Source organism: Natator depressus, chromosome 11 (genome assembly GCF_965152275.1).
Source record: "Natator depressus isolate rNatDep1 chromosome 11, rNatDep2.hap1, whole genome shotgun sequence".
Classification (NCBI taxonomy): domain Eukaryota; kingdom Metazoa; phylum Chordata; order Testudines; family Cheloniidae; genus Natator; species Natator depressus.
In genome coordinates this window covers 19,936,723-19,964,661 of record NC_134244.1, presented here as the reverse complement: position 1 = coordinate 19,964,661, position 27,939 = coordinate 19,936,723, and the positions used below count along the sequence as shown (strand labels likewise).

At 41.5% G+C, this 27,939-nt stretch overlaps 1 protein-coding gene across 1 annotated transcript; it reads right to left on the bottom strand.

Moving 5' to 3' along the window:
* HNMT (histamine N-methyltransferase) lies at window positions 1–27,939 on the bottom strand. The gene is made up of 8 exons (XM_074967288.1): window positions 27,849–27,939; window positions 22,802–22,928; window positions 21,555–21,701; window positions 18,491–18,543; window positions 12,787–12,894; window positions 7,707–7,837; window positions 5,412–5,505; window positions 1–1,402 (listed from the first exon to the last, which is right to left on the bottom strand). Exons 3-8 carry the CDS (start codon window positions 21,689–21,691, stop codon window positions 1,047–1,049), a joined length of 879 nt encoding a protein of 292 aa, XP_074823389.1. The 5' UTR covers window positions 21,692–21,701; window positions 22,802–22,928; window positions 27,849–27,939; the 3' UTR covers window positions 1–1,046.

Genomic DNA, 27,939 nt, shown 5'->3' with positions numbered 1-27,939 from the left:
TTCATCCTTTAAGTTTTATTTTTATATCTTGTACATTATGGAGGCCACCAGACACATGTAGCCCTTCTTACACAAGAGTTAAGACAAATGAGGGAAAATACATATTTCTCTAACTGAAAATACAAACCTGAGACAACATTTTGGTGTAAAAGATCAGCAGCAACTCATTCCTACCAAGGATTTGCATGCTACCTTATTCTCTAATCCAGTGCTGCGGAGATCTGGGCACCTGATGTGAAGAGCCAATACATTCTGTGTGCATGGAAGTTATGATCACCATTGCCCGGGGAGTATGTTCATTTTGAGAAATGGTCTATGAGAGCTATAGCTTTATCTCTCCAGAGTCAGTTGTGTATATGAATCTGATTCATGGGGAAGGGAAGCTGTAGGTGAAACAAAATAAATTTGGAAATACGTGAACAGGGGAGCAGTGCTATGGGATGGTGTTGATTAGTAGGGCAGCAGATGTATGCAACTAATTCCTATAGAGGATAACCAGAAGTATGTTGTTTTGAAGGAAGTGTCGCAACAACTTCAAAACCACATCAGCAGCAGAGGAACCAACCCAAGGATCGGTAGTTATGGGGGAAGAGTTTTGTAAGCTAGGTTGAGGAGTTGTACTGGGGATTTCCAAACATACTTCATTTAAAAAAATATTTGGCTGGATAGCATATTTAAATTATAATGATATCTGTTCAAGGTCAGTATTACTCCTTACCCATCCATCAGAAGTGCATTGTTTTGTATTTGTTGGGCTTTGATTAATGGTGCTAGTTACATGTACTCTGATTATAGAACTGTCATATAATAAAGTATAACTTGCTGAATAGAAAGTTACGTATTAATATATTTTTGAAGAATTAGTAATGTATTAACGTGCATTTGTAACACCTATTAATATTAATTTCCTAACTGTTTATAAACTTTCTCAGATATACCCTAGTAAACTTAATTTGTAGTGTATAAAAGACACTCAGAAATTTAAGTGGTTAACTGTTTGTATATGATCATTTTGTTTTTGGACTGAGAAATCCAGTAGATCTTAGTCATGGCTCAATCACTATTGCACTCAAGTTGTTGTTAAAAAAAACCTTTCCATCTTTCTCCTCGCTGCATTCAGGCTTTTTTAGTTCTTCCATTATTTCATTTTTTAGGTCAAGAGGAGCAGTTTTACTAAAATAGCAGGTTTCTGTCAAAAAATCCAGCAGCAGCTCCCCCTCTTTATTCCCTTTGATAAAACAGTTAGTTATGTCCATAGTGGATGGAAGCTCATAGACCTGATACTTCAGCCCTATTGTATTGAGTTGCTCTTTGATGTCAGCAGATGAAACATATAAGCAAAGATCATTTAGAGGTAAGCGAGGTCCATATTTCTTCCACAGCCTAGCCCAGCCACTGGTTCCTGCCAGATTAAAATCATATTAAAAATAAGAGTGTATTTAAACAAAGTTTCAGATGGATTATTTTAAGCATTATGGCCCCAATTCTGAGCTGAATCGTTCAGGAGGCACAGCCCAGGAGACACAGCCCATGACATAGGAGCACAGAGGCTATATGCAAAATAATTGCTATACTAAATGGGTAAGACCCCTGAGTGCACGTGGGCCTGCACAAAGTGGAATCAAGGCAGATGGGTGTGGCAGCAAAAGGGCAGGATCCTCAGAATCTGTGTAGGAGATCCACACACCCCTGCCTTTGCTTCCCTTGTACCAATACCCAATAGGGGGGTTTGGAGGAAGGGATAGGATGGATTCACCCACTAAACCCCACTCATAAGACAGCTTGTGCAGCATTAGTGGCCTCAGGGAGGATTCCGTTACAGACCCACCCCTTAACCTGGGAGCCCCATTATGCACAGTTCATTAAAGGCCTGATCCTGTTGCTATTGCTGTCAATGACCAAACAACCACTGACGCAGGACTGGGCCCTTACCCAGGACATATAGAAGCCTTGGCCCTGAAAGAATACAGGGATTATTCAGCGGTTTAAAGTTTAACGCTTGTTAATGATAAAACAAAGCACTTACTTATATCTAATATTTAATAGGGTTAGGCTGTGCAAGTTGCCTAGAGCCCAGAGTAAAGGATGGTACAGAGCCACACCACTTTAAGGCTAGGGCAAAATTCTACCTCAAAGCTGCTTAGGGTACAAGGTGAGTATGTCTGCTGCTACACCCCTTCAGTCCCATTACACAAGCTGATGAGGGACAGTCTTGGGTAGATTCCTCCCTCTCTGCACCTCTGCAGAGCAATCAGGGCTTGCTATTTTGGCTGGCTCTTATTCAGGCTGTACAAGGCAGTGGGCGGGGGGCTATGAGAATGCTCCTATAGCCTTCCCCAGTCCTCCACATGCATGTAAGGACCAGCCACAATCTGCCCCATAGTGATCACAGGTTTGTACATACGTACATATTCACAGCAGAGACATACTTTGAATTAATGAGGTACTGAGACAGCAGACATTCGAAAAAGAACAGTCAGGGAAGCTGACGACAATGCAGGATTTATTTCTTTATTCTCTCTAATCTCAGTTCCATGATTCAGCGTTTCCAGTGTAAATCATTTATAAGAAGGATGACACCACCCTGATTGGGTGGGCTGGAAGTAAATCCAGGCCTAATTGAGGACTTGCTGAGAGAGAGGACTCTAAATTCCCCTAACTAATAAACCATTCTCCAAAACTGGCTTTGTCTGTAAACAGTTACCTACAGTGTAATAAATACTTCAGTGGTTTAGAGGAGACTCTGATGCTATTTTTTTCTCACCTGGTTGAAAATGAATGCGGAGCACTAATTGCAGAAAAGTTGCTGGTGTCAGTGTTCAGTGACTTGGTGCCATTTCTGAGCTGAGCAATTACACAGTACTTGAATGGAGTATTATTATAATAGCTCTCTGTGGGCACAACATATGGCACTACTTTTGTTTTCAAGATGATGTGAACTTAATGGGTTTTTTTTTTTATTTGTGATTAAAAACACTACAACTTAACTCTTGTAGCTGTCCTGGCCTCTCGAAAGGTACAGAGTGACTGGGAGGGACTGAAACCTTCATAGAGGGACCACATATCCTTATCAATTCTTCTCTTTTTAGTCCCAGGGTTTTTTGTTTTGGAGGGAGCTATATTTTGAAACTGCTTTTGCCTATTTATTTTCTTGTAGTTTTCCCATCTCACCCTTCTCTTCCTGTTTCATTCTCTCTGTAGCTCTTCTCCTTCCCTTCTTTTTCCCCCCCTTCCCTTAGTTTTATTTATTTTTTATTCTTTGCTATTCTAAGCTGCCTCTGATTCAGTTTTCCTTTCCCTTGTTGGTTCCATTGCTTTCTGCTCTTCTCTATTCCATTATCTTCCTCCTTTCCTTGTCACCAGTCCACCTCTCTGCAGGTTAAAGGCCACTCTAGGTCATTACAAAAACTAATTTCCCCATACTGTTACTCACACCTTCTTGTCAACTGTTTGAAATGGGCCACCCTCATTACCACTACAAAAGTGATTTTTCCTGCCTTGGTATTCTACTGTTAATTGAATTGTCTTGTTAGCACTGACCCTGAACTTGGTAAGGCAACTCCCATCATTTCATGTACTGTGTATATATACCTGCTACTGTATTTTCCACTCCATGCATCTGATGAAGTGGGTTTTAGCCCACAAAAGCTTATGCCCAAATAAATTTGTTAGTCTCTAAGGTGCCACAAGGACTCCTCGTTGTTTTCACTCTAGGTCAGAAATCCTACCCTAGAGACTCTTGTTCTGACTCGAGTGGGAGGGCTGGCCTATCAAAAATTGTGACACATAACTCAGACTTGCAGACACAGCAATCACTACTGTCCACATATGTTTTCTAATAGCCCTACTTATAGATGTAGATTGACTCATGCAATCGTGAATTATGAGTTGCGTTTTCAGAGAGAAGTACAATAAGGAATAATACCATGCAAAAACTGTAACGCTGGATGAGGACTACAAATATTTAATGCATTAGTTCAAATTTGTAAAAATTCCTTTTGACTGTGTTCATGCCCTTTTTTATGTTTGCCTCCCATGAATATTCCAGTGAATACACTTACTGGTAGCTTGAAGGGAGTCAAGTGAATATCCCAGAACATTCATGGACAAGAAATTTCAAATTCAGATTTCCGGGTATGTGTGCCAGGAACCTGATTTCAAGAGTTACGCTCATGCAATCAGGGAACTGAAACATGTCACCTGTGTGTCTAATGTAAACTATTGTAATTTTAAATATGGAATACTTGCACTGAACAGCTTACTAACAAGCTACCAGCCAAAAATGATTCACAAACAATTCTGAATAGTACATCTATGAATTGCCTGCAAAAAGCACAATTTTCTCAAACACAAAAAGGGGTGAGCTTCATTATTTAAAATATACATTTTACATATACAATTTACAAATTTTCCCAAATCTAATAAAAACAAATTTTTTAAGCACTGAGGCCCCGTTCCTCAAAGGTATTTAGCTGCCTAAGGGCCTTGCCAAAACAATCATAGGTGAACGTTTACATATCTTAGCAACGATGACATGTTACTGTATCCTAGCGTCAGAAAATCCCATATAACTGTATGAGAAATTTCCCAGAGGGTTATGTTAGACTCCAGTCATGATAATGCTAATAAATCCATAGTCACCTGATGTCACAGTACTGTAGAATCCTAACGTATTCTGTTTTTCCATTTTGCTACTGAATTGATCATACAGTATCTCAATCAGATGTGAAACAGCCAATCTAATTCTGCAGATGAGATTTTCCACAAAATGATGATATTAAGGAAATGGGCAGTTAAAGGGGAAAATGGACCATATGTCCACCAACACCTGTTGTATGGCATAACAGAGCACCATTGCTGCTGTTTGCTTAATGCCACATGTGTCTAGGAGTTACAAGTCTTTGTGCCGTATCCTGAAACCTTTAATGCATGAATAGCTTCACTGATATCGATGGCACTGCTTAACTGAGTAAGGGTGTCAGGATCAAGCCTGTTTAGTTCATTGTCTGTCTATTATGAGTTTATCACTATCCTTGTTTACAAATGAAGTTGCCAAGATTCTGATTTGTGAATTTCACAAAGCTTTGTTTTTATTTTGTGGGCTTTGAGGCATACAGTCTACTGCATATAAAACATAGATCTCATACACACACACACACACACCCCCCATATAATACATGTCTGGTCGGCTGGCAGTTCACTAAGCTAGGAGCTTATAGTTCTATAGTACAGCAATTAAGTTGAGAACTGGCCTATGATGAACTCAGATGTGTGCACACATAAACACATGCAGTCTTCATAGGTGCACATTCAGATCTGCACTGAACTGTGTGTGCAGTTCAGTGCAGATCTGAATGTGCACCTATGAAGACTGCACTGAGTGTGGAAAGAACCCACTTAAGATCACCTACCTGATACAAGAATAATAAGGAGCTTAGCCTTAGCTTCCATCAGACTGTGAAAGTATTGAATAGTAGCAGAAAAATCTTTTACATAGTAGAGCATCTGGAAATGAAAAGAAATACTGTAAAATAAATACTCCAAGCCTGAGAGGTTCCTTGGAGATTGATGGCAAATGCAGGGGCGTGGGCAGCATCTGTCTGTGTGTAGCCAGAAAGCAGGCAGAAAATGAGCAGAGAGTGGGAGCAGCAGTGGAAGGGTATCCCTGAGAGGAAGCTGAGGTTACGGCTACACTAGAGAGCTCACAGAGTCACAGATGCACCAATGCAGCTACGCCTCTGTAAGCTTTCTAATGTAGCCACTCAAATGTAGCTGGGCAAGAGCTCTGTCAGCTTAATTATTCCAGCCCCCGCAAACAGCAGTAGCTATGTCAGGGGGAGAAGCTTTCAGCAACTCCTGCTCTTGTTGTACAGAGATGAAAAAATAAGGGATGTCCCTTGTATTAAGGGACTGTTGACAACCCTAAGGGTCAGCTCCTAAATACTGTATTTACTACAAGCCCTGAGTAAGAGGCATCAGGTAGTTGCTCAGAGCCACAATTTGGTCCCTGGTTCCCCTTTTGCTCCAGTAAGTAAGTAAGCTGCAGCAGCCCTTGACCTGGAGCAGATAACTTCCTTCTCTGCACCAGCTCACCCCTGCAGACTGACACGCTGTGGGCAAGGGCAATGTATAAGCTCCGCCCACTTCCCACCCATCTGCATGAGAGGAGGTAGCTGCAACATGGCTACCCTGCACAGAGGAGTGAAGGGGTGTCTATGCCCACTTACACCTTGCCTGGACATGTTGGGCAAGTGACGATCTTGCCCTAAGTTTTTTGTCCAAGTTTGCATTGGATACCTTTTAAAAAAAATGAAACTAAGAACTTTTGTGTAATTGCTGAAAATTTTGCTGGTGATACCGTTTCTAGCCAATAAAAATAGGATGTGTCCAGAATAATGTAGGTTATGAACCATCAGGGGTGAATGAAACTTACAGGACTTACTGGTACGCCAGAGTCCTGAGCAGGGGGCGTGGCCTCAACCGGAAGAGGCTTGGCCTCAACCAGAAGAAGCGGGACCTTTAAAGCGCCATGGCTTCGGCTGCGGTAGCAGCAGTGGGAGCCCCGGGGCCCTTTAAATCACCCCCGAAGCTACCAGTTGCAGAGGCGGCTGGGAGCTCCAGGGCTCATTTAAAGGGCCCAGGGCTCCGGCCACCGCTCCCGCAGCGAATCCCCGGGCCCTTTAAATCGCCGGTGAAGCCCCTGGGGCTCCTGGCTGCTGCCGCTACCCTGGGGCTCGGGCAGAGATTTAAAGGTCCTGGGGCTCTACTGCGGTAGCAGCGGCCGCAATCCCCTGGCCCTTTAAATCACTGCCAGAGCCCTGCGGCTGCTACTCCAGGGCTGCGGCAGCGGGGCTCAGGTGGCAATTTAAAGGGCCCAAGGCTCCGGCCACTGCAGGGAGCCCCAGGCCCTTTAAATTGCCAGCCTGGGGAAGCCGGTCTGGTCTGGCATGGCGTACCGGCTCTGAATGACAGCACTAACCAGGCTACGTGGCGATTTCAGCACAGAAGTGTTTAATTTAATGTTTGTTAACATTCTTCCCTTCCCCCTTCCCGAAATCCTTCTGGCAATGTCTGGTCCATGAATGTGCCTTTCTGTGACTTCACTAATCATTCTGATGCTTTGTCTTCACTGGACCCTTGTCTTTTTACCTTTTTTACCTCAGGGTAACTAATACAGTTGAGTTATTCCAAGGTAAAACCACAGTGGAGACACGCTACAGATAAGGTAGGCAAGGTCAAGCCCACATGGGGATATAGTGCTCACCTCACCTAGTTTAACTGATGGTAAAACTACAGTGCCTTGTCTCCACTGTGTTTTTACATTGGGTTAGCTCACCTGCATTAGTTACCCTGAGGGGAAAAAATACACAGATTTTTAGCAGTGAAGACATGGTCTGTGATAACTTCAGTGAACCTAAAAGTACAAAGAAAATTTCACAGAGAGGAAAAATTTAAAAAAACATCAGTTAACATTTATTTCTCAGCTGACTGCCACCTTTAGCCTGGTTAATGAGGATACTGAACCCTAAAGTTGCCTTGCTTACCTCAGTTTTCATTTTTGCAGCTCACTTATATTTAAGTAGGTTGAGTTTATTTCTTTATAATTCTTTACCTTTCTTCTCATTAAAGTGCACAACGAGGTCACCAACCTTAGGCGTATTCTGTAGAGACAGACGTCAACAACATTTACTATGCATTGCTTTTACCTGAATCATGTGAATAAAGTCCCATTTCTTAAACTCTTTTTTCTCGTTCATTCGACTTTCATATTCAGACGACGTCTCCTTATACCAGGTAAACTTTATGTTCTCAAGGTTCGATGTCTTAGCGACACGTTCTAAAATACAGAGAGGATGGTGTTTAGTCTATCTCATTTGAGCAAATGTGGAAACAATTTCCATTCAAAATTGTAATGTAGCCAAAAGTTACATGTTGGCATCATTTTTAATGTAATAACAGAATGTTAAAAACGAAGCCTATATGTTATAGTATGTGAACAAATAAAGGTAATAAATAGTAACGATAGGCCCAGTTCTGTGAGGGACTGACTGGTCAGGTCTTTGTGGGATGAAGTACAAATGGGATCTGATGCCTTTATCTTTGTCACTCTTAGCTGTAGAGACTTTTCAGTAGAAATGAGCAAAAATTTGAAAGTTAGGAACTTAATCTGGCTCCAGCTTCCTCAAAATCCTAGTGCCTGAACCCAAGCTTTGGTTTGGTCCATTACAGAAAGGAGCAATGTTTAGATACTTATCCCAACTTCTCCAAGTTTTGAGTGTGTTCAGAGCCAAGCCTTTCGTTCAGGGTCTTATACTGAAGAGTGAAAGAAAGGGAGGGTATTAGAGTGATGTTAATTATAGGAGAGTAATAACAGAAGTATTTTCAGCATTGTTTTAATGTGTGTAAAAAGACTGAATATTAGGAAGAGGGAAGTGTGTTTAAAGTGGGTTCATTCTGAGTCAAGGGCCTGATTCACCACTGTACTACCAGTTTTATGTAGTGTAACTACGTTGTTTCCAGTAGTTATATCAGCATAAAAACAGCAGCATCACAGTGGTAAATTCAGCCTAAAATGTGCAACACTTGTTCAGAAGAACATGCTTTGTTAAAATCAGCACTTTAACACAGCTAATCAAAGGGTTTCTCTTCTTAGGGTTTTGATGATGATATATCCCAGCAGAATAGATGAGAAATGCTCCATCAGTGCTTATGTTCTTTTCCTTTACTAGTGGAGATGGGTTACCATTTTTGGATGCTGCTGATGTTGCTCTGTTCTCTTCCATTAACCAGTCACTGGTCTCTGTGCCCACAGTTCAAATCTAATTTGCTATTTTAAACTCAGCCATCATTCAGCAGCAGTCCATATCGCTATTGCAAATAATCTGGTACAATCTGATTCAATTTAATTGCTAGACAGTTTGTGAGGAGACATTAGGAAGAAAATCGGATCACTGACCAACCCAGACAGCATAGTTTCTTTATGTCAAAATCCAAACAAGGCAAACTGGTTTGGATAAAATAGGAGTCTCCACCTAAAAATTCATCTGAACCCCAAACTTTCCCTTTAGCAGTTTTGCAAAGTTCTACTAATTCTCTCCCCAGTTTATTCCAGATTTGCATGGCAGTTCTGTCTGGAAATATAAGGCTCTTGGCAGTACAAGGGGCTTTAATGTGTAAATGAGAATCAGACCCACAATGTTTAATGGCTGTATATCAGAGAATGTTCTGCTGGCCAGGAAACTCAGAGGGTGTTGCAATCTAGGTGGAGGCTTTATTTGGAGTCACAGCGTAGACCCAAGCTCATCTAGGGTCATGGACTGATGTGCTTAGTTTAGAGGATTAGTTTGTTCCTCCCAGAGAGTGAGTAGCAGATGAGGCTGATAATTTGACTTCTGAATTACCAAACAGATTGTATTTCCAATTCTCCAGGAAGAGAAATTGGGGCTAAAAACCTAGGTTGATACTTTTTGTGAACATGGTTACAAATCAACAGAATTTTAGTTAGAAATTTAGTTTAGTATTTAATTTTTAGTTTAAGAACTCTTAAAATAAGGGAAACAACTTAATTTTTCTTACTTACCTTTTCCCGAAAAAATGCCCCAAATAGGATTATACAGCCAATTAACTGGCTAGAGATTAGAGGTGATCACAAAGTACACAAAGATTTCATGAGAGCCTTGTCTTGTGTGGTTTCAGAGTAGCAGCCGTGTTAGTCTGTATTCGCAAAAAGAAAAGGCGTACTTGTGGCACCTTAGAGACTAACCAATTTATTTGAGCATAAGCTTTCGTGAGCTACAGCTCACTTCATCAGATACATTCAGTGGAAATTCAGTATTTTCCACTGAATGCATCCGATGAAGTGAGCTGTAGCTCATGAAAGCTTATGCTCAAATAAATTGGTTACTCTCTAAGGTGCCACAAGTACTCCTTTTCTTTTTGTCTTGTGTGGTGTGCATATCCCATAAATTCAGACAGTTCTCAGAGAGAGAGAGAGTTTCCAGAAGGATCAGAATTATTGGATGCATACCCAAAGCAAACTGTCAAACTTTCTGATGTCCGACCATCAATAGTCTAAATCTGGGGCAATCTAAAAGTTAGTAGGGAAGCTTGCACTATAGCTCTGAGACAGACAATTTTTTTATTAATGGTTGCCTATGAACCCCCTTTTGTGCTCATCTCCTCACATGTCCTATGTACTATCTTTAAAATGAACAGAAAGGTGTGTGACGGAGGCAGCTAGTGAAAAAATGATGTACTTCCTGCAAGTGTCTTGAGGTTTCCCCAGGTTTTGAACTTACTGTACAAAATAATGGTGATTTCTCTAGGATTTCCTGCGGAATATCTCAGACTGTGCAAGTTTGTGTATGCAAGTGTTGTTGTAGCCATGTTGGTCCCAGGATAACAACATAAGAACGGCCACACTGGGTCAGACCAAAGGTCCATTTAGCCCAGTATCCTGTCTTCCGACAGCAGTCAATGTCAAGTGCCCCGGACGGAATGAACAAAACAGGTAACCACCAAGTGATCCATCCCCTGCTGCCCATTCCCAGCTTCTGGCAAACAGAGGCTAGGGACACCATCCCTATCCATCCTGGCTAATAGCCATTGATGGACCTATCTTCCATGAATTTATCTAGTTCTTTTTTGAACCCTGTTATAGTTTTGGCCTTCGCAACATCCTCTAGCAAAGAGTTCAACAGGTTGACTCTGCATTGTGTGAAGAAATACTTCCTTTTGTTTGTTTTAAACGTGCTGCCTAATAATTTCATTTGGTGACCCCTAGTTCTTGTGTTACAAGAAGGAGTAAATAACACTTCCTTATTTACTTTTGACACACCAGTCCTGATTTTATAGACCTCTATCATATCCCCCCTTAGTCGTCTCTTTTCCAGACTGAAAAGTCTCAATCTTATTAATCTCTCCTCATATGGAAGCTGTTCCATTCCCCTAATAATTTTTGTTGTCCTTTTTTGGACCTTTTTCAATTTCAATATATCTTTATTCCAATATATCTGTACGCAGTATTTAAGAGGTGGGAGTACTATGGATTTATCTAGAGGCAATATGTTATTTTCTGTTTTATTATCTATCCCTTTCTTAATGATTCCTAACATTGTGTTAGCTTTTTTGACTGCTGCTGCACAGAGAGTTTTCAGAGAACGATCCACAATGACCCAGAGCTCTTCTTTGGGTCACCTGCTTATCTGTCTGTCTGTATCACCAACAGAAGCTGGTCCAATAAATGATATTATCTCACATACCTTGTCTCTCCAAGTTCTTTCATGTTAAGAATCCTGCATTTTTAAAGATGTCCTCTAAACCTAAGGATATATCTACATTGCAATTAGACACCCGCGGCCGGCCCATGCCAGCTGACTCAAGCTTGCAGGGCTCAGGCTAAGGGGCTGTTTAATTGCAGTGTAGAAATTCAGGCTCAGGCTGTAGCCGAACCTCTGGGACCTTTCCACCTCACAGAGTCCTAAACTCTGGCCTCCAGCCCAAGCCCAAACATCTACACTGCAATTAAACAGTCCTGCAGCCCAAGTCTACAAGCCCAAGTTAGCTGGCACAGGCCAGCTGCAGCTTTTTAATTGCAGTGAGACATACACTTAGAAAGTTAGTATTTTTAGATGAGAGAAAATAGTGTATTTATAGTGCGAGGGCACCCAACACATTCCAGGCACTCTCCATAAAGAAGCTGCAGAGCCTGATTCTCCACTGCCTTATACTTTGTGTAGTCACTTGCACATTTTGATCTGGTACTGGTCTGTGCCCACGAGGTGCAAGGCTGGCCACAGTCCCTGCTTCCAAAAGAGTACAATCTATATGTAGAAATCAGTTCGCCCATCACCAGAATATGTATAGCCATGTACTGATCGAACCCAGTAGGTGTTTGACAGCACATAACTGGCTAAGATTGGCAATCAAAATGAATACATTTAGTTGAAACTTCAGTGAGAATTTGGCCAGGCGCAAAGGCTAAACACATACTTTATTAGGTATGCCATGGCATTTTTCACAAAACAATCAGTGAGGATCTCTGATTTATGGAGAGAGGCATGTTCCAGACCTCTGAACATAGGACTGAATGCAAAGATCTTTTGAATGCCAGTTTGTACATTATTGCTGTCTGTATCTTGGACAAGCTAATTAACCTCTGTGCCTCGGTTACCTAATTTGTGAGGACTATACTTAACTCAGTAGGGTATTATGAGGATTAGGTAGTTCATATTTGCAAACCACTTAAAAATAGTTCTTGGCATTTTTGTTAAACACAATTTCAAGCAGACCCCTCAATGCCATTCTGGGACACTGAGTCAGTGGGAAGAGGGAAGCACACCACACCACTGAAACACAAACACTACATCCTAAAACATCAGGGTTTTACTTATAGCTCTTTCATGCAGTTACTGAACCCTATCTAGTTTATAAAATCTGATCACCTAGCAATGTAAAGAGGCATGGCTGCAGATAGCAGTCTAACACTGCACATACTGATAAAAAGAGTGCCATGAAAAGCACTCTAAGAATGGGATACAGTAGAGGCATCTGTGTAGTTATAAGGTTTGTCCATGCAGAGCTCTTTGCAGGATCAAGAACTAGGACCTTGCTAAGAAGGCAGGAGTCTGCAGTACAGTTGAAAAATTACTAATTACTAATAATTACTAATCCTAAATGAAGATAGTAATTTCCTCTTTTTGAGGCGAAATTGGAACAAAAAGCCTTATAAAGATGACATGTTAGCCAGTGGTCAACTTTGTTAAATGCATTTGCTAGTTCAAATACCTTTGTAGCTGAGGATTTGTTCACTGCTTGGTTCTATCACCTCATTGTTAATGGTAACTCCTGGATGTTTAGCTTGTACTTTTGAGAGAATCTGAAGGTCGATTTCACCTAGGATACAAATATGAAACAGAATAAAAAGGTCAGAGCAGGGATAAATGTGAGGGTTCTTCTAGCTATCATCCTTCCCAAAATCCCTCTTTTTAAAAAAAAAATGTAGGTCTCAGATCAATTGCCATGGCGATTAAATCCACTATTTATGTACTGGACAGGTATCACACAGGCATTGGCAGTGTAGTCTTCCACATATTGCTCTTACTGAATTTCTTCAACCCCTTTCTGGAAGATCTGTCTCTAGGGACTGACGATTAATTCCATCACTCCCTCATGAGTCTGACGTCTCTGACACTATCAGATGTATCAGATGTGATGTTCTGTAGTGAGATGTGCACGTGTCCTCTCAAAAATGGACTGAACCTCCTATTTTGTTTCACACATGCCACTAAATAGCTGTCACCTGGTTTCAACCACTATTAGAGAGTGGTCAATACCAAAACCCAGGATACAATCATCCCTGATCTTTGGCAAGTATAGATCTGGATCCAAACTGCAGATCTGCCCCATTTCTTGTCACTACCAACCCAGGCTGGTGTGGAACCAATGAACCAGAGGTAAAAAGCTCTCTGTTCTATTAGAAAATCCCTAAGCCATCACAGTATTCCCCCATTTGTATTTTACAAGGCCATTTGGAGAGTGTTTTGTGTTTATTTTTGAGAGTGAATTAGGGGTCTTTGTCCCAAAGGCTAATTGGCTAATGAGACACATGAGGAAGGGGAAAAAAAGAAAATTAATTTGAAAGCTGAAGCAAATCTCCATTTTTTCCTTTGGTCCTTAAAGTCCTTTGCTCTTTCTGTGACTGACTAAGCTCAGTACTGTGTGTCTGTGTATAGAGCATAAAGCAAATATAACAGCACTGGCTGCTGCTTCTCTGTACACAAGGGATCATTCAGATCTGCTGCAGTGATTTTATTGATGAGTGTATTGATAGACCCAACATTTAAATTCCTAGTCCAATATGCAGCATCAGTAGAGCAAGTAAATAAGATGTTCATTTGTATGACGAAGGAAACCTAGGACACTGTGCTGTAATACTTTATAAAGGCACTGCTTGGACTGCATTGGCTGCATAGTTTTGGTGTCCAGTGTGGGTCACCTTATTTGTCTAAACATTCAGTTGCAGAGGGCAACTAAAATGAAAAATTGAATAGAGTGTCTTATTTACAAGGAGCAGCTGAACTTAGTCATGAAAGGCAACAAGATTGAAGCATTTAAACTATGTTAAAGTATAAAATTTTTGACACTCAATCAAAAGTAGAACTAGGGGCAGAGATTTAAGATAACAGAGAATGTATGCAAGAAGAATTTATGGAGGGATGGTGAATAATTGGAATGGACTTCCAGCTGAGTAGGTTGAGTGAAGCAGCATTAATGTACTTAGGCAAAAATGGATAACTGGGGTGAATTTGGTAAGTTGAAGAGATACAGATGTGTTTGAGAGGCTGGCTGACCTTCCTGGAGGCAAGCAGGCAACTTTTCACATGCTCATTCCCTCCTCCCCCTCTCCTCACCAGCTTGGTTTAATGGGACTTTTTTTGATACACATGGTACTTATGACTCCCATTATCTAAGCAACTTACAGTCTTCACTTTATCTATTCTCAACACCATGTGAGGTAGGGAAGTACTATTATGCCCATTTTACAGATGGGGATCTGAGGCACAGAGTTGCCCACAGTAACACAGGAAGTTGGCAATACAATAGGAAATTGAATTCAGGTTGCCTACATCACAGGCTAGTAACCTAACCACTGGATCATCCTTCTTCTCATCATACCACCGCAGACATGAAGAGGTCCATGCCTTGCTTCTGGTCTTACTAAATGTCATGTGACAGGGTGCTGGGCAAAGGGTTTCTGATTTAGCCCTCTGTCACACCAGCTCCTATTCAGGGTGATAGATTAGAGATGGCTGTAGATAACCTGGCCCTAATTGGGGGCGCAGAGACAGCTGCCGCCTAATTAGCCTGGGGCTGTATAAAAGCCTAAGGGTGGGGAGGAAGGGAAAAGGCAGGTAGTGGAAGCAGGAAGGTAGTTTTCTCCTCCCTCCTGCCTGCAGATGATGAAGGACCAACTGTGAAACGGTGGTGGGAACAAGCCTGTGAATAAATTGCACCAGTGGCTATTAACCCCAGGGTCTCAGAGTGACTTTGTAGACTTAGCAGAGGCAGGAACCAAGGGGGCCCTGCCATGCTCTGCTACATATCATTACAGTTTTTAACTACACACTATAGTTGAAGGGTTCAAGTCTTGCACTGTTTGTGTGTGAATAAGGCCCTATTAAAGGTACATAAAAACATAAGGAAGGGTTTAATCTTTTCAGAGCTAAGTATCTTTTTAAAAACAAATATTTACATGACATTTGTGTAAGCATGTTCTTTCAAGAAAGGGAAATTGAATTTCAGAAGTAACAAATAGCTGTGGTTTTGTGATCACCACAGAATTTCTTTTTATTGAAAATCAGAGCAAATTAATTTGTTCACAGTCTGCTGTGGGAAAATCTGGAAACATGGAATTGTTAACTAACTACACAGAGTTCATTTTCTGTATCAATCTTCTGTAAAGTGAATTATCCCCTTGGAAAGGCTGTGCCAGTCTCAGAAAAAAAATCTGAATTTCCCATCTCCATATGTTGATGGAAATTTCTACTCTTCCATGGCCACACCACCCTTACTTTATTTTGAAACAAAAAAACTTTGACTCATGACTTAATCTACAGCCTTAATTAACTTCAGTTAGTTCTTTTATATGCAAACAGGTGTCCTGAGGCATTTTATAGTCAAATATGCAGCAGCTTGCATTATCAACAATTTGGCAATTAGACTATTGGAAGTATTTAAACTCTCTAATACAATTACCTTTTAAAGGCTATCACTGTGTTCACCATCAAGTTTCTAATTAAAAATTTTAAATAAAGGGATAGTTTACAGCACAGTTGATGCCTTTTATGTTTTTTACAGGTACAGCAACATTAGGATGCTGTGCACTGAAGTGGAAACTTAATAAGGCACAAGCTGTAGTCAACAGCAGACTCTCTCAGTCGTCTGCTATAATGGGCCCAAACAGCTACATTGGATGGCCAGATCGTGCCTGGCCTTAGTGTGGGTGCATTAGGGATGAGAGAAGCAGGATGAATGCATGGAGCTATCCATCCACCTGTACCCTCTGCACCAAGGACCAGCAACAATCATGCTCCTTGCATGCTGAAGGGGCCACAAAGGGACGAGACCCCAGGAAGAATAATCTTTCCTGAGCTCTGACACGATGTTACAGCTTCAGACTGGCCTCAATATGGGCCTGAGGCTAAAGGCTACAGCCTACCTCTACATGAAACTGGTGTGAACCCATTAAACAGCTGAACCTTCCTTATTGACTCACAAACACTCAGGGGTGAGGAGAAACCTCAGCAAATCAGAAAACAGCTTATTCTTAAAGTATAACTCTAGTTCGGCAAATGAGCTGTCCTGAGTGCAGCGTATGACTTTAGTTCACTCTCAGAACCAATGAAAATCCCGCTTTTCAGTTACGGCAAAATGAGCAAGTGCCACTTTATTGAATCAGTGTCCGTCACGCTAAGCTGAGTCTCTCTGATTAGACAGTTAAAAACCCCACTGACTGACTCAAATGATCCTGTGAGAAACACCACCTTCCTGGGCAGAAAATTATCCCCCTTGTTTAGAAATAAATCTCTCCACTCTGTCTCATTGTCAAGGTTATAACAAATGACTCGGCATTTACACGTGGCTATTCTTACTTATAAGGAAAGATTGAAAAAAACTGAGATTAGTTTTCAGAGATGACATGACTCAAGCATTTAAATTACATTAAGGGTTACTTTAAACTTGTTGCTCCAATAGAGTTTAATGGGCAGACTAGAACTAAGGGACATTGGTATTAAGGGCGGGGACTTATGTAAGCAGTATTTGGGAAGGTATTATATCATGTAGGGAGGCCACTCCCTTATTTATCTACATATATACCTTCAGGTTTTCAACAGCACCCAGACACCACAGTGGTTGAAAAGATGGTGGCTACCAATACCTTGTCTACCCTAGCATCACTACCACTAGTGGACCAGAACTGGTGGCAACAATAGTGGGCAATGTTAGGGGGAAAAAACCCTTATGTGACAAGCTCAAAGTGTCTGTCCCCTGCGCAGTATCCCTTCAGCAAATGGGGATTCAGAGATACATGTCTGATGGTGTTATAACTATCTAAAGCATAGGGATTCTTGGGAACCAGTAATTTCTATAAGAGACCTTTGCAGTGAGCATGGTCAGTGGTTATTCATATGAACTTGTAATGTAATGTGACAGCACGAACAAAGCCAAAGCTAGAGATTTTAGGGTTCATACGCAGAGGCCTTCATGTACGAGGAAGGAAATAGGTTTGTGGGTTGTTGTTTTTTTAAACTTTATTCGTGACCTGCTCCGTCGTTGGCACCTAAAGATCCAGATCTGTATAGGTAGTGCACAGAAGCACGGTAAAACTGAACGAGTTTCAGGAGAGACTGATTTATGTGAAGGCTCAAGGGATTTTATGAGCTTGGCAAGATGAAAACTGAAGGGAGATGGGACAGCCATGTGAACTGGTTTTGGGGTGTGAACACTGTGGGCTAACTTGAGCCAGCTAGGCACAGTCCTGAGTAGAGAATAGTGCCACAGAGGGAGTGATTTCTTATGAGAGGTACACAAGGGGGCAGGAGGCGGTTCTTTGTACCCTGCTTGTACACACACACCTGGGACGGAAACACATACTAGGACCAAATACTGTGTCCCCCATTGTGTGCAGCGTCCTGGGTGGAATATGGAAGATTAAGAGAATTTACAGAATTAGTTTCTTTCCCTTTCCTTTGATTTTCTTTCCCCTTCTCTTCTTATCTAAAGATAATAATCAGTACCTGCCAGATCCATAGATATGTATGGCAGGCATGGAGCTAAATCCCAAATCCTTGCTTGCTTTGTATTCACTCCTTACTCAGGCAATCAACAGGAATTCTGCCTTATACAATACCAAGTAGTGCGCCTAGGCCCTCAGAATTTGGGGAGGTGGGGGGAATACTTCAACTGCAACATAATCCCCCTTCACTCCCCAGCCTCACAGAATCTCTGCAGGGCTCCAGCTGTGTGAAAATGAAGGTATTGGGTGTGTGAAGGCTACAAGTTGGGCTGCAGTGGATTTCCCAGTCCCTCAAACCAAAAAACTATTATTCAAGTGAGTAAGGGTGAGCAGGAACAGGTCTCTAAGTAGTCACATGGAGTAGATGAGTCTTTGAGTCGAGTAATCAGCCAGTTGCTATAGATTACTTTATGAAGGTAACTCTAATAAGCCTGTTAGTTTGCTCTGCTATTCCCATGGATTTATTCTGAGTACAGAATGACAGCTGTGTGATGTTTTTGGTTGGTGGACAGTGGCCAATATCACCAGGCTTGTTTCTACTAGTGAGCCAAGTTTGGATTTGAACCCATATTTTTAAAGGAATGATGCATCCACCCAGGCCCATTGTGGTGTCGAGTCTCATCTGTGATTTGCCATCCAATATTCCCCAAGGAAAAGAATAAATATATACAAAGCCTCAAGGTTTTACTGTACCTGAACCACCACCTACACTTAGAATGTTGATTGCAGACTTTCCATTTCCAATGCTGAAAACAAAAATAGATTTGCATATTTTAGGCTAGATATTTAATAGATTGTTTTCATTAGTGCAAAGATTTAACACCTTTAGGAAAACACACTCACACCCCACAGTAGGACTATGTACACAGATATGTGTAGCTTTATATTAACACAGAACCATAAATGTACATGGCAGGCATAGAGCCAGGCTAAGGATTCATGCTCAGTGTTTATTCAGTCATTACTCAGGCAATCCATGGGAGTTCTGTATGTCTTAGGGCTGAAAGCAAACTGGGGCCACCACACGTTTTCTCCCATCTCTGTGCTTGGAGGGGAGTGTGTCCTCAGACGTATACATAATTTATCCATATTAGAATCAGAATGAATTAGAATTAGAATATCTATCTATTTATGTATATGTTTGTATTGTACTTGATTGCACCTGATCATGGTTTTGGTTTATAAGCTATTCAAAGCATGGACTTTGTTTTAATGTTTGTTTAGTAGAACACACCATAGGTCTTATTTATACCTGTATAAATCCAGAGTAACTCTATTGAATAAAAACATTAATACCTAGATCTTGTACAGCATTCTTTATCTCTAGCTTTCAAAACCCTTTGCAAAGGAGGTCAGTATTATCCTTATTTTACAGATGGAGAAACTGAGGCACAGGAAAACAGCAGATTCAGAGATGCCAAGAGAAAAGAAGGCAGAGCAGAGAATGATTTGCCATGGTAAATGCAGCCGAGAGATCTAGACTAATAAAGCAGCACACCTTTACTTTAGCTAGGAGGAGGTCATTAATGACTGGGGCGAAATCCTTTCTCTGTTAAAATCAATGGCATTGTAAGAGGGGAGGTGTGACCTAAGAACCCTTTAGTGATACCTGGTGAGGGAATAATAGGAATATATTGATCCTGGCTGGTACATTCTGGTTCAATGAAGAATGTCAGTGAGGTCTTAAATGAAAGCTGAGTCACACTGGTCATTATCATCATTGCCAAATATATGTGTAGATACTATGTAAGGAGTTATGTGTGTATATATATACACACACTGAAAATATGTTCTTCGATTCTGAATCAAGGTGTCACCAGAAGAGGTGAAAAAACAGGCTGTCAGATAAGAGATGTTTATTCACCTCTCTCTCTGTCAGTATCTAAATTAAGCATGTTAAGAAACCCAATGGATGCCCACTTATATACAAAGCCAATGAAGAGATGTGAAGTAAATAGGGAAGCAGCACACAAGAAAAACAAGCCACAGGAGGGCAGACATTGAACTTGGCAGTATAAATAGGAGGCAAAGAAGACACTCCCTCGTTCTGGAAGTAAACAGGCAGTGTATTCATTCATGAAAACGGGATCTCAGCTAACCTTAGTTGTAAGCTGCAAAAGTCCCTGGGTGAGAGAATGTCTTTAACAGGCGTTTAACCTGTTAGTCTCTAGAAAGCATGATATGATTGTTTTACATGTAACCTTTTGTTTCTAATACTTTACTCATTGTCACTTGAATCTTTGATAATAAACTTATTCTTGTTTACACTTCAAATATACCTAACTGCTGTGGTGTTACAAGTGCTGGACCAGAGCTGAATCTTACAGCCTGGTGTGTACATGGTTCACAGGGACAGCAGACCAGGTATTTCTGTGTGTAGCCAGTGATGGGGCTGGATATTACAGGCATAGCCCAGAGGAGGGCACTTGTGTGGCTAGAAGGCTGGCAGTGTTGGGAAGCTGTTGCTGAGCTCAGCACAGGCCAGGCTCCCTACCACAGGAGCAGGGGGTAAGAAGGTGAGTCACAGCTCTGGGTACCCCGAGACCAATCACGACAGCACTCCCTTCTCTCTCAGGCTACAGGCCAGAGGACTTACACACAGCTAAAAAAGATTCTGAAGCACGAGGCCTGCAATTCCCTCTGTCTCTGGGAGAATGGATTTTGAGAATCAGAGCCCGGCCGGGGAAATGGAACTTCCATCCTGTGATAATTTTTGAGTTTTTGAAAATGAGATTTCCTAAATCAGGATGAAAACTAAGTTGTTCCTGGGACTGAAATTCCAAAAGAATTGTTTCAGAAAGAATAAAACGTTTGCACTCCCTGGACTTGCCAGCTGCCTGCTGTGTGGGTGGCTGGGCTGTCCAGCTCCTTGGCCTGCTTGAGCAGCTGGGAAGCCAGCCTGCTGGCAAGCGTAGGTAGCCCCCCTGTGACAGGCAGGCAGCCATGGAGCTGAGGAGCCAGAGATCCCAGGGAGCGGGACAGGCTGGCAGGAAAGTTGATGGAACCAACACGTTCTTATGGAACATTTCCACTGGAAAATGCTGATTCAACAGAACTGAAAACTATTCTGTTGGGAAAATTTTAACTGGCTGTATATTGCATGTATAATATAAAAGCACTTTTAGCTTTTTTAAGTACTTTGCAAAAGTATTTATATTTTACAGATGGGGAAAATGAAGCATTGAGAGAGGTTAAGTAACTTGCTCGAGATCCCATTACAAGGCATTGGCTGAGTTGGGAACAGAAACCAGGGGTGAAATCCTGCCCCCATTGATTTCTGTGGATCCAGGATTTCACTCCAGGTCTTCAAGGGAAGGTAGTCCGTAAGCTTATTTGATTAGTAAATGGATTGTGTGAAAGCCAGAAAGAATTTTTAATTTCAGTTAAAATGCTATCTGTTTTTTTTTAAAAAACATAAAAGCCTTAAATAAAATGATTAAAATCCTATGCAGTTTGTTAATATATTTTTCATACATTAGTGTTTATTAAATCTAATTTATATTTGCATACAAGGAAACAATTAAATCTAGCTATTTCCTGCTAGTCAGACCTCATCACAAAAAGAGGCCTTTCAGTGGAGTGTCTAAATAAAATCTCTAACTAAAGCACTATCAAAGATCACGGGTGGGGGGGGCAATCTATAACTCTCAGGCAGCCCTTGCAAGCCCAGGCTCCTGTAGTCGGAAGCATACATTCATCACTCGTGCAGAATTGTACCAGGGGTTTGTCCTTTTGATAAAACATCTGACTCTGTTACCTCGATATTATGCCCGGCAGCTTCTTCTCAATGAATTCCAGCATGCATTGGTGCTCTGTCGAATTCTCAAGGAACAGACGAAAAGATTCGACATATTGGCTGTGGTCTGAGAGCAAGCTCCTCATAGAAGATGCCATGTTTGGTTTCCTATGGAATACACAAAAGAATGGGGCAGGTTTTTTCCTCCCCGTTTTAACTCTTTCTTCAGCCCTAGTAATGAATCAAACACACACAGACCACAGTTACAAGTTCCCCAATGTCTCAGACTGCTTCAGAATGCCGTGCCAGGGCTATATCTGGTCTGAACACTGACAATGTGCATGTATAATTGGCATAGCTACATTATAGCTGGACTTTGTTCTGAGACCTTGGCCTGTTGCTTTAGATTAGAAACAGAGCTGTGAAAGGAGCTTCTCTTATAAAGTGCATGACACTATTCTACAATAACAGCCCTAGTTCAGGTTTGAGTCACAGTTACAAATCAATCATATATAATCTCCACTGACAAAATGTCACCACTTTATCACAGTAGTCGGGTAGGATTCAATTAAAATCTACACAGGTTATTTGCAGGGGAGGGAAGGTATCTAAATAGAGGCACTTGAATGTGGGGATTGGAAGGAAGCTAGGTATAAATTCCCAGAGAAGCTAGGAATTGCTATTTCTTGCTTTCAGCCATTTGGTATTTTTATAGAGGACTCTGAGTAGCGGTATTTTTGTAGATAGGTTGTTGAAAACTATAACAATCTAATAAACAATATTTGATTTATGTAGCACCTTTCATCTGAGAAGATTAAAATGCTTCACCAGCATTAGTTAGTTAAGTCTCACAAAAGTCATGTGAGCCACTAGTATTTTACAGATGGACAAATGGAGGCACATAGAAAGTGGAGTAAGTGGCATGGCAAAGTCACACAGAGAGTCAGTGAAGAAGCTAGGAATTGAATCCAGAATGCTGAACCTTAGTCCTGTGCTCTAACCAACAAACACTGCTTTCTCTCTCCTCTTCTGCTACTGTGTACGGTGGGGAATATTGTGGCAAAATACACTGTATGAATAGGTTGTGCCTGTGAGCAAATAGACCCAAATAGATGCTTGACTCATTTTTCCCAGCTGGCCAGTAGTTCTTTGCTCCATTATCCCTGTGTGGAGTAATTCGCCTAAATGTTGTTTAAACCCCTCTCCAATCCCCTGAGCTGAATTCCCCCCAAAGGGAATGGTTAAACAGAGTCAAAGCAGTTACCTACCTTAGCCAACGAATTCTGGAATGAGAGCAGCCAGCTGAATAGAGCTACAGTGCCGTATTTCCTGGACTTGGTTGCCGTGCAACCACTATAGCAGCCCACTGGCTCCAACTCCGGTCTGTTATCTCCACTGAGCAAAAAGAGGAAAAACATAAAATGCCCATCACTCTGACAGATCTTGGGAGACAGGCCAGTCCTTGCTTACAGACAGCCCCCCAGCCTGAAGCAAATACTTACCAGCAACCACACACCACACAACAGAACCACTAACTCGGAACCTATCCTTGCAACAAAGCCCGTTGCCAACTGTGTCCACATATCTATTCAGGGGACACCATCATAGGGCCTAATCACTCAGCCACACTATCAGAGGCTCGTTCACCTGCACATCTGCCAATGTGATATATGCTATCATGTGCCAGCAATGCCCCTCTGCCATGTACATTGGCCAAACCAGACAGTCTCTATTTAAAAGAATAAATGGACACAAATCAGACGTCAAGAATTATAACGTTCAAAAACCAGTCGGAGAACACTTCAATCTCTTTGGTCACTCGATTACAGACCTAAAAGTGGCAATTCTTCAAAAAAAAAACTTCAAAAACAGACTCCAACGAGAGACTGCTGAATTGGAATTAATTTGCAAACTGGATACAATTAACTTAGGCTTGAATAGAGACAGGGAGTGGATGTGTCATTACACAAAGTAAAACTATTTCCCCATGTTTATTCCCCCACCTCGCTGTTCCTCAGATGTTCTTGTCAACTGCTGGAAATGGCCCACCTTGATTATCACTACAAAAGGTATTTCCCCCCCACTCTCCTGCTGGTAATAGCTCACCTTACCTGATCACTCTCATTACAGTGTGAATGGTTACATTCATGTTCTCTGTGTATATAAATCTCCCCACTGTATTTTCCACTGAATGCATCCGATGAAGTGAGCTGTAGCTCACGAAAGCTTATGCTCAAATAAATTTGTTAGTCTCTAAGGTGCCACAAGTCCTCCTTTTCTTTTTGCGGATAAAATGCAGAGTTTTAGCTGGGTTTCTCTGTGTGTTGGGCCCCCTGTCTGCAGGGCGTTAGCTGAATTTGTATTCTTAGGCGAATCTTTGTTGGGTAAAGTAAAAGAGTTTCAGCTAGAGCATGTGCTATGAAACTGGGATGCCTCTTCCTTTCAGGGTGCTGCACCATTACATTTCCCAAAACTCTCTCAATGAGCAGTTCAGCAGCCATTTTGTTCTCAAAGTTGCCACAGCACATAACAAAGAAGAGCAACTATACTTTCCTCCAGGAGCTGTGTGGCCAGGAGCAACCCTGGAACTTCCTCAGGGAGACCCCACAGCACAGAGGGGAAAGCTGGTCTACAGCAGGGGTTCTCAAAAGGGGGGTCGAGACCGCTCAGGCGGTTGTGAGGTTATTATGTGGGGGGGGGCGTGAGCTGTCAGCCTCCACCCCAAACCCCGCTTTGCCTCTAGCATTTATAATAGTGTTAAATATATTAAAAAGTGGCTTTAATTTATAATGGGAGTGACTCAGAGACTTGCTATGTGAAAGGGGTCACCAGTACAAAAGTTTGAGAATCACCGGTCTATAGCAACTTGTGCCACTGTGCTCTGTGGGTATCCAGCAGAGCCCGTCTAAGAGAAGATAGCTCCACCCCCTCCTTCCAGCCTGTTGATATGGCACCCTGTGGAGAACTTTAGAGTAGTTTCCATAGGGTCCAAGAATGGGGGAGCATATCAACAAACCCCGCAACCATGCCCAGCTGGGATTCATGGGATAGGTGCTTACAGTGGCACTGTACTGTGCTTGCACTAGGGAATTGTCCCTGGCCCTTTGTGATGCCTTCACAGCCCCAGTACCCCACTAGAATAGGGGCAAACTCTCTCCTTATTGCTCTCTTTGGGGCTTTCTCTTAGAGTTTGCCATGTCGCCCTCTCAGGCCTCATTCTGTGCACATTTCTAGTTCATCAACAGGAGTAGGAGACAATTTTTACATGTATCCAGATTTTTCTTGGAATGCTAAATTGTTGTTCCATGGGTAAACCAGTAACTGCCACAGACAGTGGGGTTTCTTTTAAAAAAATATTAAGTTCATTGGGTAGACCCAAATCTGCCAGCTCCATCAGACTGTGGGCTGTCCCATGATTTCAATATACTTTTAGATATATTATTGCTGTTGAAAGAAAAGGAGGACTTGTGGCACCTTAGAGACTAACACATTTATTTGAGCATAAGCTTTCGTGAGTGCTCAAATAAATGTGTTAGTCTCTAAGGTGCCACAAGTCCTCCTTTTCTTTTTGCGGATACAGACTAACATGGCTGCTACTCTGAAACCTGTCATTATTGCTGTTGAGTGGCTGGGGTGAAATGGGCTTGGTGGTCTCACTTCAGTCCCCAATGGACAGTACCCTACACTATGAAGACCATCACCATAAACAGCACTCACTGACAATCCCTAGCAAGTCATGGAGAAAACAGACAAAGGTCCTGATTTTCCATGCCTTACAGCTTGGATAGCCATATACACCAGTGCCAAGCAGGTGTAAAAAGCCATCTGATTGGGTAGCACCAGTGGGATTCCTGGAGTGCTGTGGGAAAGGTACCCTTTTCAGAAACAGTGACTGGTAGCACACAAGGTACAGATCAACTGCATGACAGGCATTTAAGGTCTATTTGGCTTTAGCAGTTGGTGGGTCCCACCCAATAATCATTCAGGCACACAGCTCAAACGAAAGGATGATTCACTGGATCCCAAATACCTTAGGCTCATTAGCTTAAACAGTTTCAATTAACCATCATAATGTAGTCTCTGGGGTAGTTTTAACCTTCAGGGGAAGTCCAAAAGAAAAATTATTAATCCTCAGGCCTAATACCCTGGGTGACAGCTCTTAGTCCATTCCTCCACTAGAGGTAATTAGGTATCCTCAAGGTCACATACTCAGTGTTCACTTCTGTGTCTGGGCATCTCTGGGCACTGTTTATTCATGCTGAAACAGTGGCTCCCACACAGTTCCTGCTCCACTTCCACTTGACTGGTAGCTAATTTAAAAAACAAAAACTCAGACAACTGTCCCAGCTCTTCATGATCTGGCTACCAGAACCCAACCACTTTCAAGTCCTGTGCTCCTCAAGATAGCTTACCTCACTGATCCACTCTTGACAAACCATCCTCCCAACTGGTGTGGAAACTTCTCCTTCCTACTGCCCTATGACCACATTCATTCGCCTATATCAGATTCATCACTGCATTTTACACTTATTTTTGGAAACGATAGCCTTGCACCTTGTGTAGGAAAGGGAGGGTAACTACATTTCAGGTAACAATTCTGTCAGTGGCGTAAGAGCTGGGCCAACTCTACCAACACCTATAAATTTCAATATACCTAGGTGGATATGGTATTGTGGGCTAGAGTCTGACCTCAGTTACACCTGGATAATTCCGCAGCAACTATTGAAAGTAACTGAGTTATACTCAGGGTCAAAGCAATCAGAATTTGGCCCTGCCCATGAAAGTTACCTAGAGACAAGAAAAATGACTCAATCCAACTGAAATGGCCTTTAAATCTTTCAAGTACCCTAAAAGCACTCAGAGAAAAATGTTAAATAAGGATATTAAGGGCAATATTGTGGAGCTCTTACTCACCCTGATAAGCACTTACTCAGGCAAGCAGTCTCACAGAAAACAAAAGGTTTGATCATGTGATTAAGGGATCACCAGTAAATAGGGGCTTCAAAATCTGGACCTCACATAGTAAACTACATGGGCTCAGGTAGCTGTGAAGCACCTAGTCTCTGTTCATTGTTGCTGGGGATTGTTTTAATGAGCCCCTTTTTGTTAGATAAGAGCCGTAATCTTGCATATGCATTAGAAAGACAGACTAACAAATTGCAGCTAAATTGACTCCATTATTTGAATTACCAGCCCTCAGGCCAACAATTCAGTAAGTATTTGGTGCACTCGAGTGAAATTTGCAGTGAATAAACACAGAATAAAATGCAGTTATGCATTAGGAACTACAAAACTGTTCAGGCTGCCACATAACCAGACGTAAAGACACGCATATGGATCAGTTTCACTGACAATTGTTTTCTTTCTTAGATGCTCAGCATAGAAATCCTCCAACAAAATCAGAGAACTAGGGGAGATTTCAAAATAGACAAATTAAAATGTTGCCAGAATTGTACAGGTTAGTAAGAAAATAAAGTAATAGTTGAATGTCCAAAGAGGTTATGAAACATACTGTATACCACCCATAAAAAAGAATGGTACATTCCATGTTTACACATTCCTTTGCTCAGTCCAACAGTTTATTCTTTAGTGTAGATGGAATAACGCAGGCTCATACCATTTGGTATTAAAACATTTTACAACCTTCAATCTTCTAAAAATATTCTACAGTTATTAGTCTTTTGATAGTCAAGGTTTTTTATTTGTATAATAACCATACTAGTTGCTGTGATTTAATTTGCATGTTTATTTTGTACAACCACAGTGATAAGAACAGAATAAATTAATTTCATGTTAGATGCAGCTTAAGGAATTTTATCTTGTTCATTTTATTGATTGATTGATTGATTGATTGATTGCAATTTGGCCTGCAATCAGTTAGCTTAGAAGTGGGGAAAGAGGAGGAGGAAATTAATTCTACAAACAGACCACTAATGATAGTAATGCTCATTTGGACAAGTTGCCCTAACTGATAATCAAATATTATCCTGGACACGTTTGGTTTTGTAAATTGTAGGCTTGAGTCTGATCTTACAGTAGTGTAATTGATGTTACTCCTGATTTACACTGGTGTGAATTGGACCCTCACTGAACCATACAGCAAAACATTTTAACCTCTTCAAATTAAATCAGAAAACAAAGTGAGCACTCCTCAAGTAATTGTAAACTGGTTGTAGCAGGAAAGCATTTATTGCTACGGGATTATTTCTTATTGCTGAATGCTACCAAAATATGGAAGACATTAGCCTTCCCTTTGAGAACTTTAGTGAAAAATATTTTGAAGCCTGTGCTTCTCCTGAAAGCATTTGTACTTACATGTATAAAGTCTGTGCCTTAAGAGAGCCAGCTCATTTCAGTTTCTCTGAGTGTTGCTACAATGTGCAGGAAATGGACTCTGAATCAAATC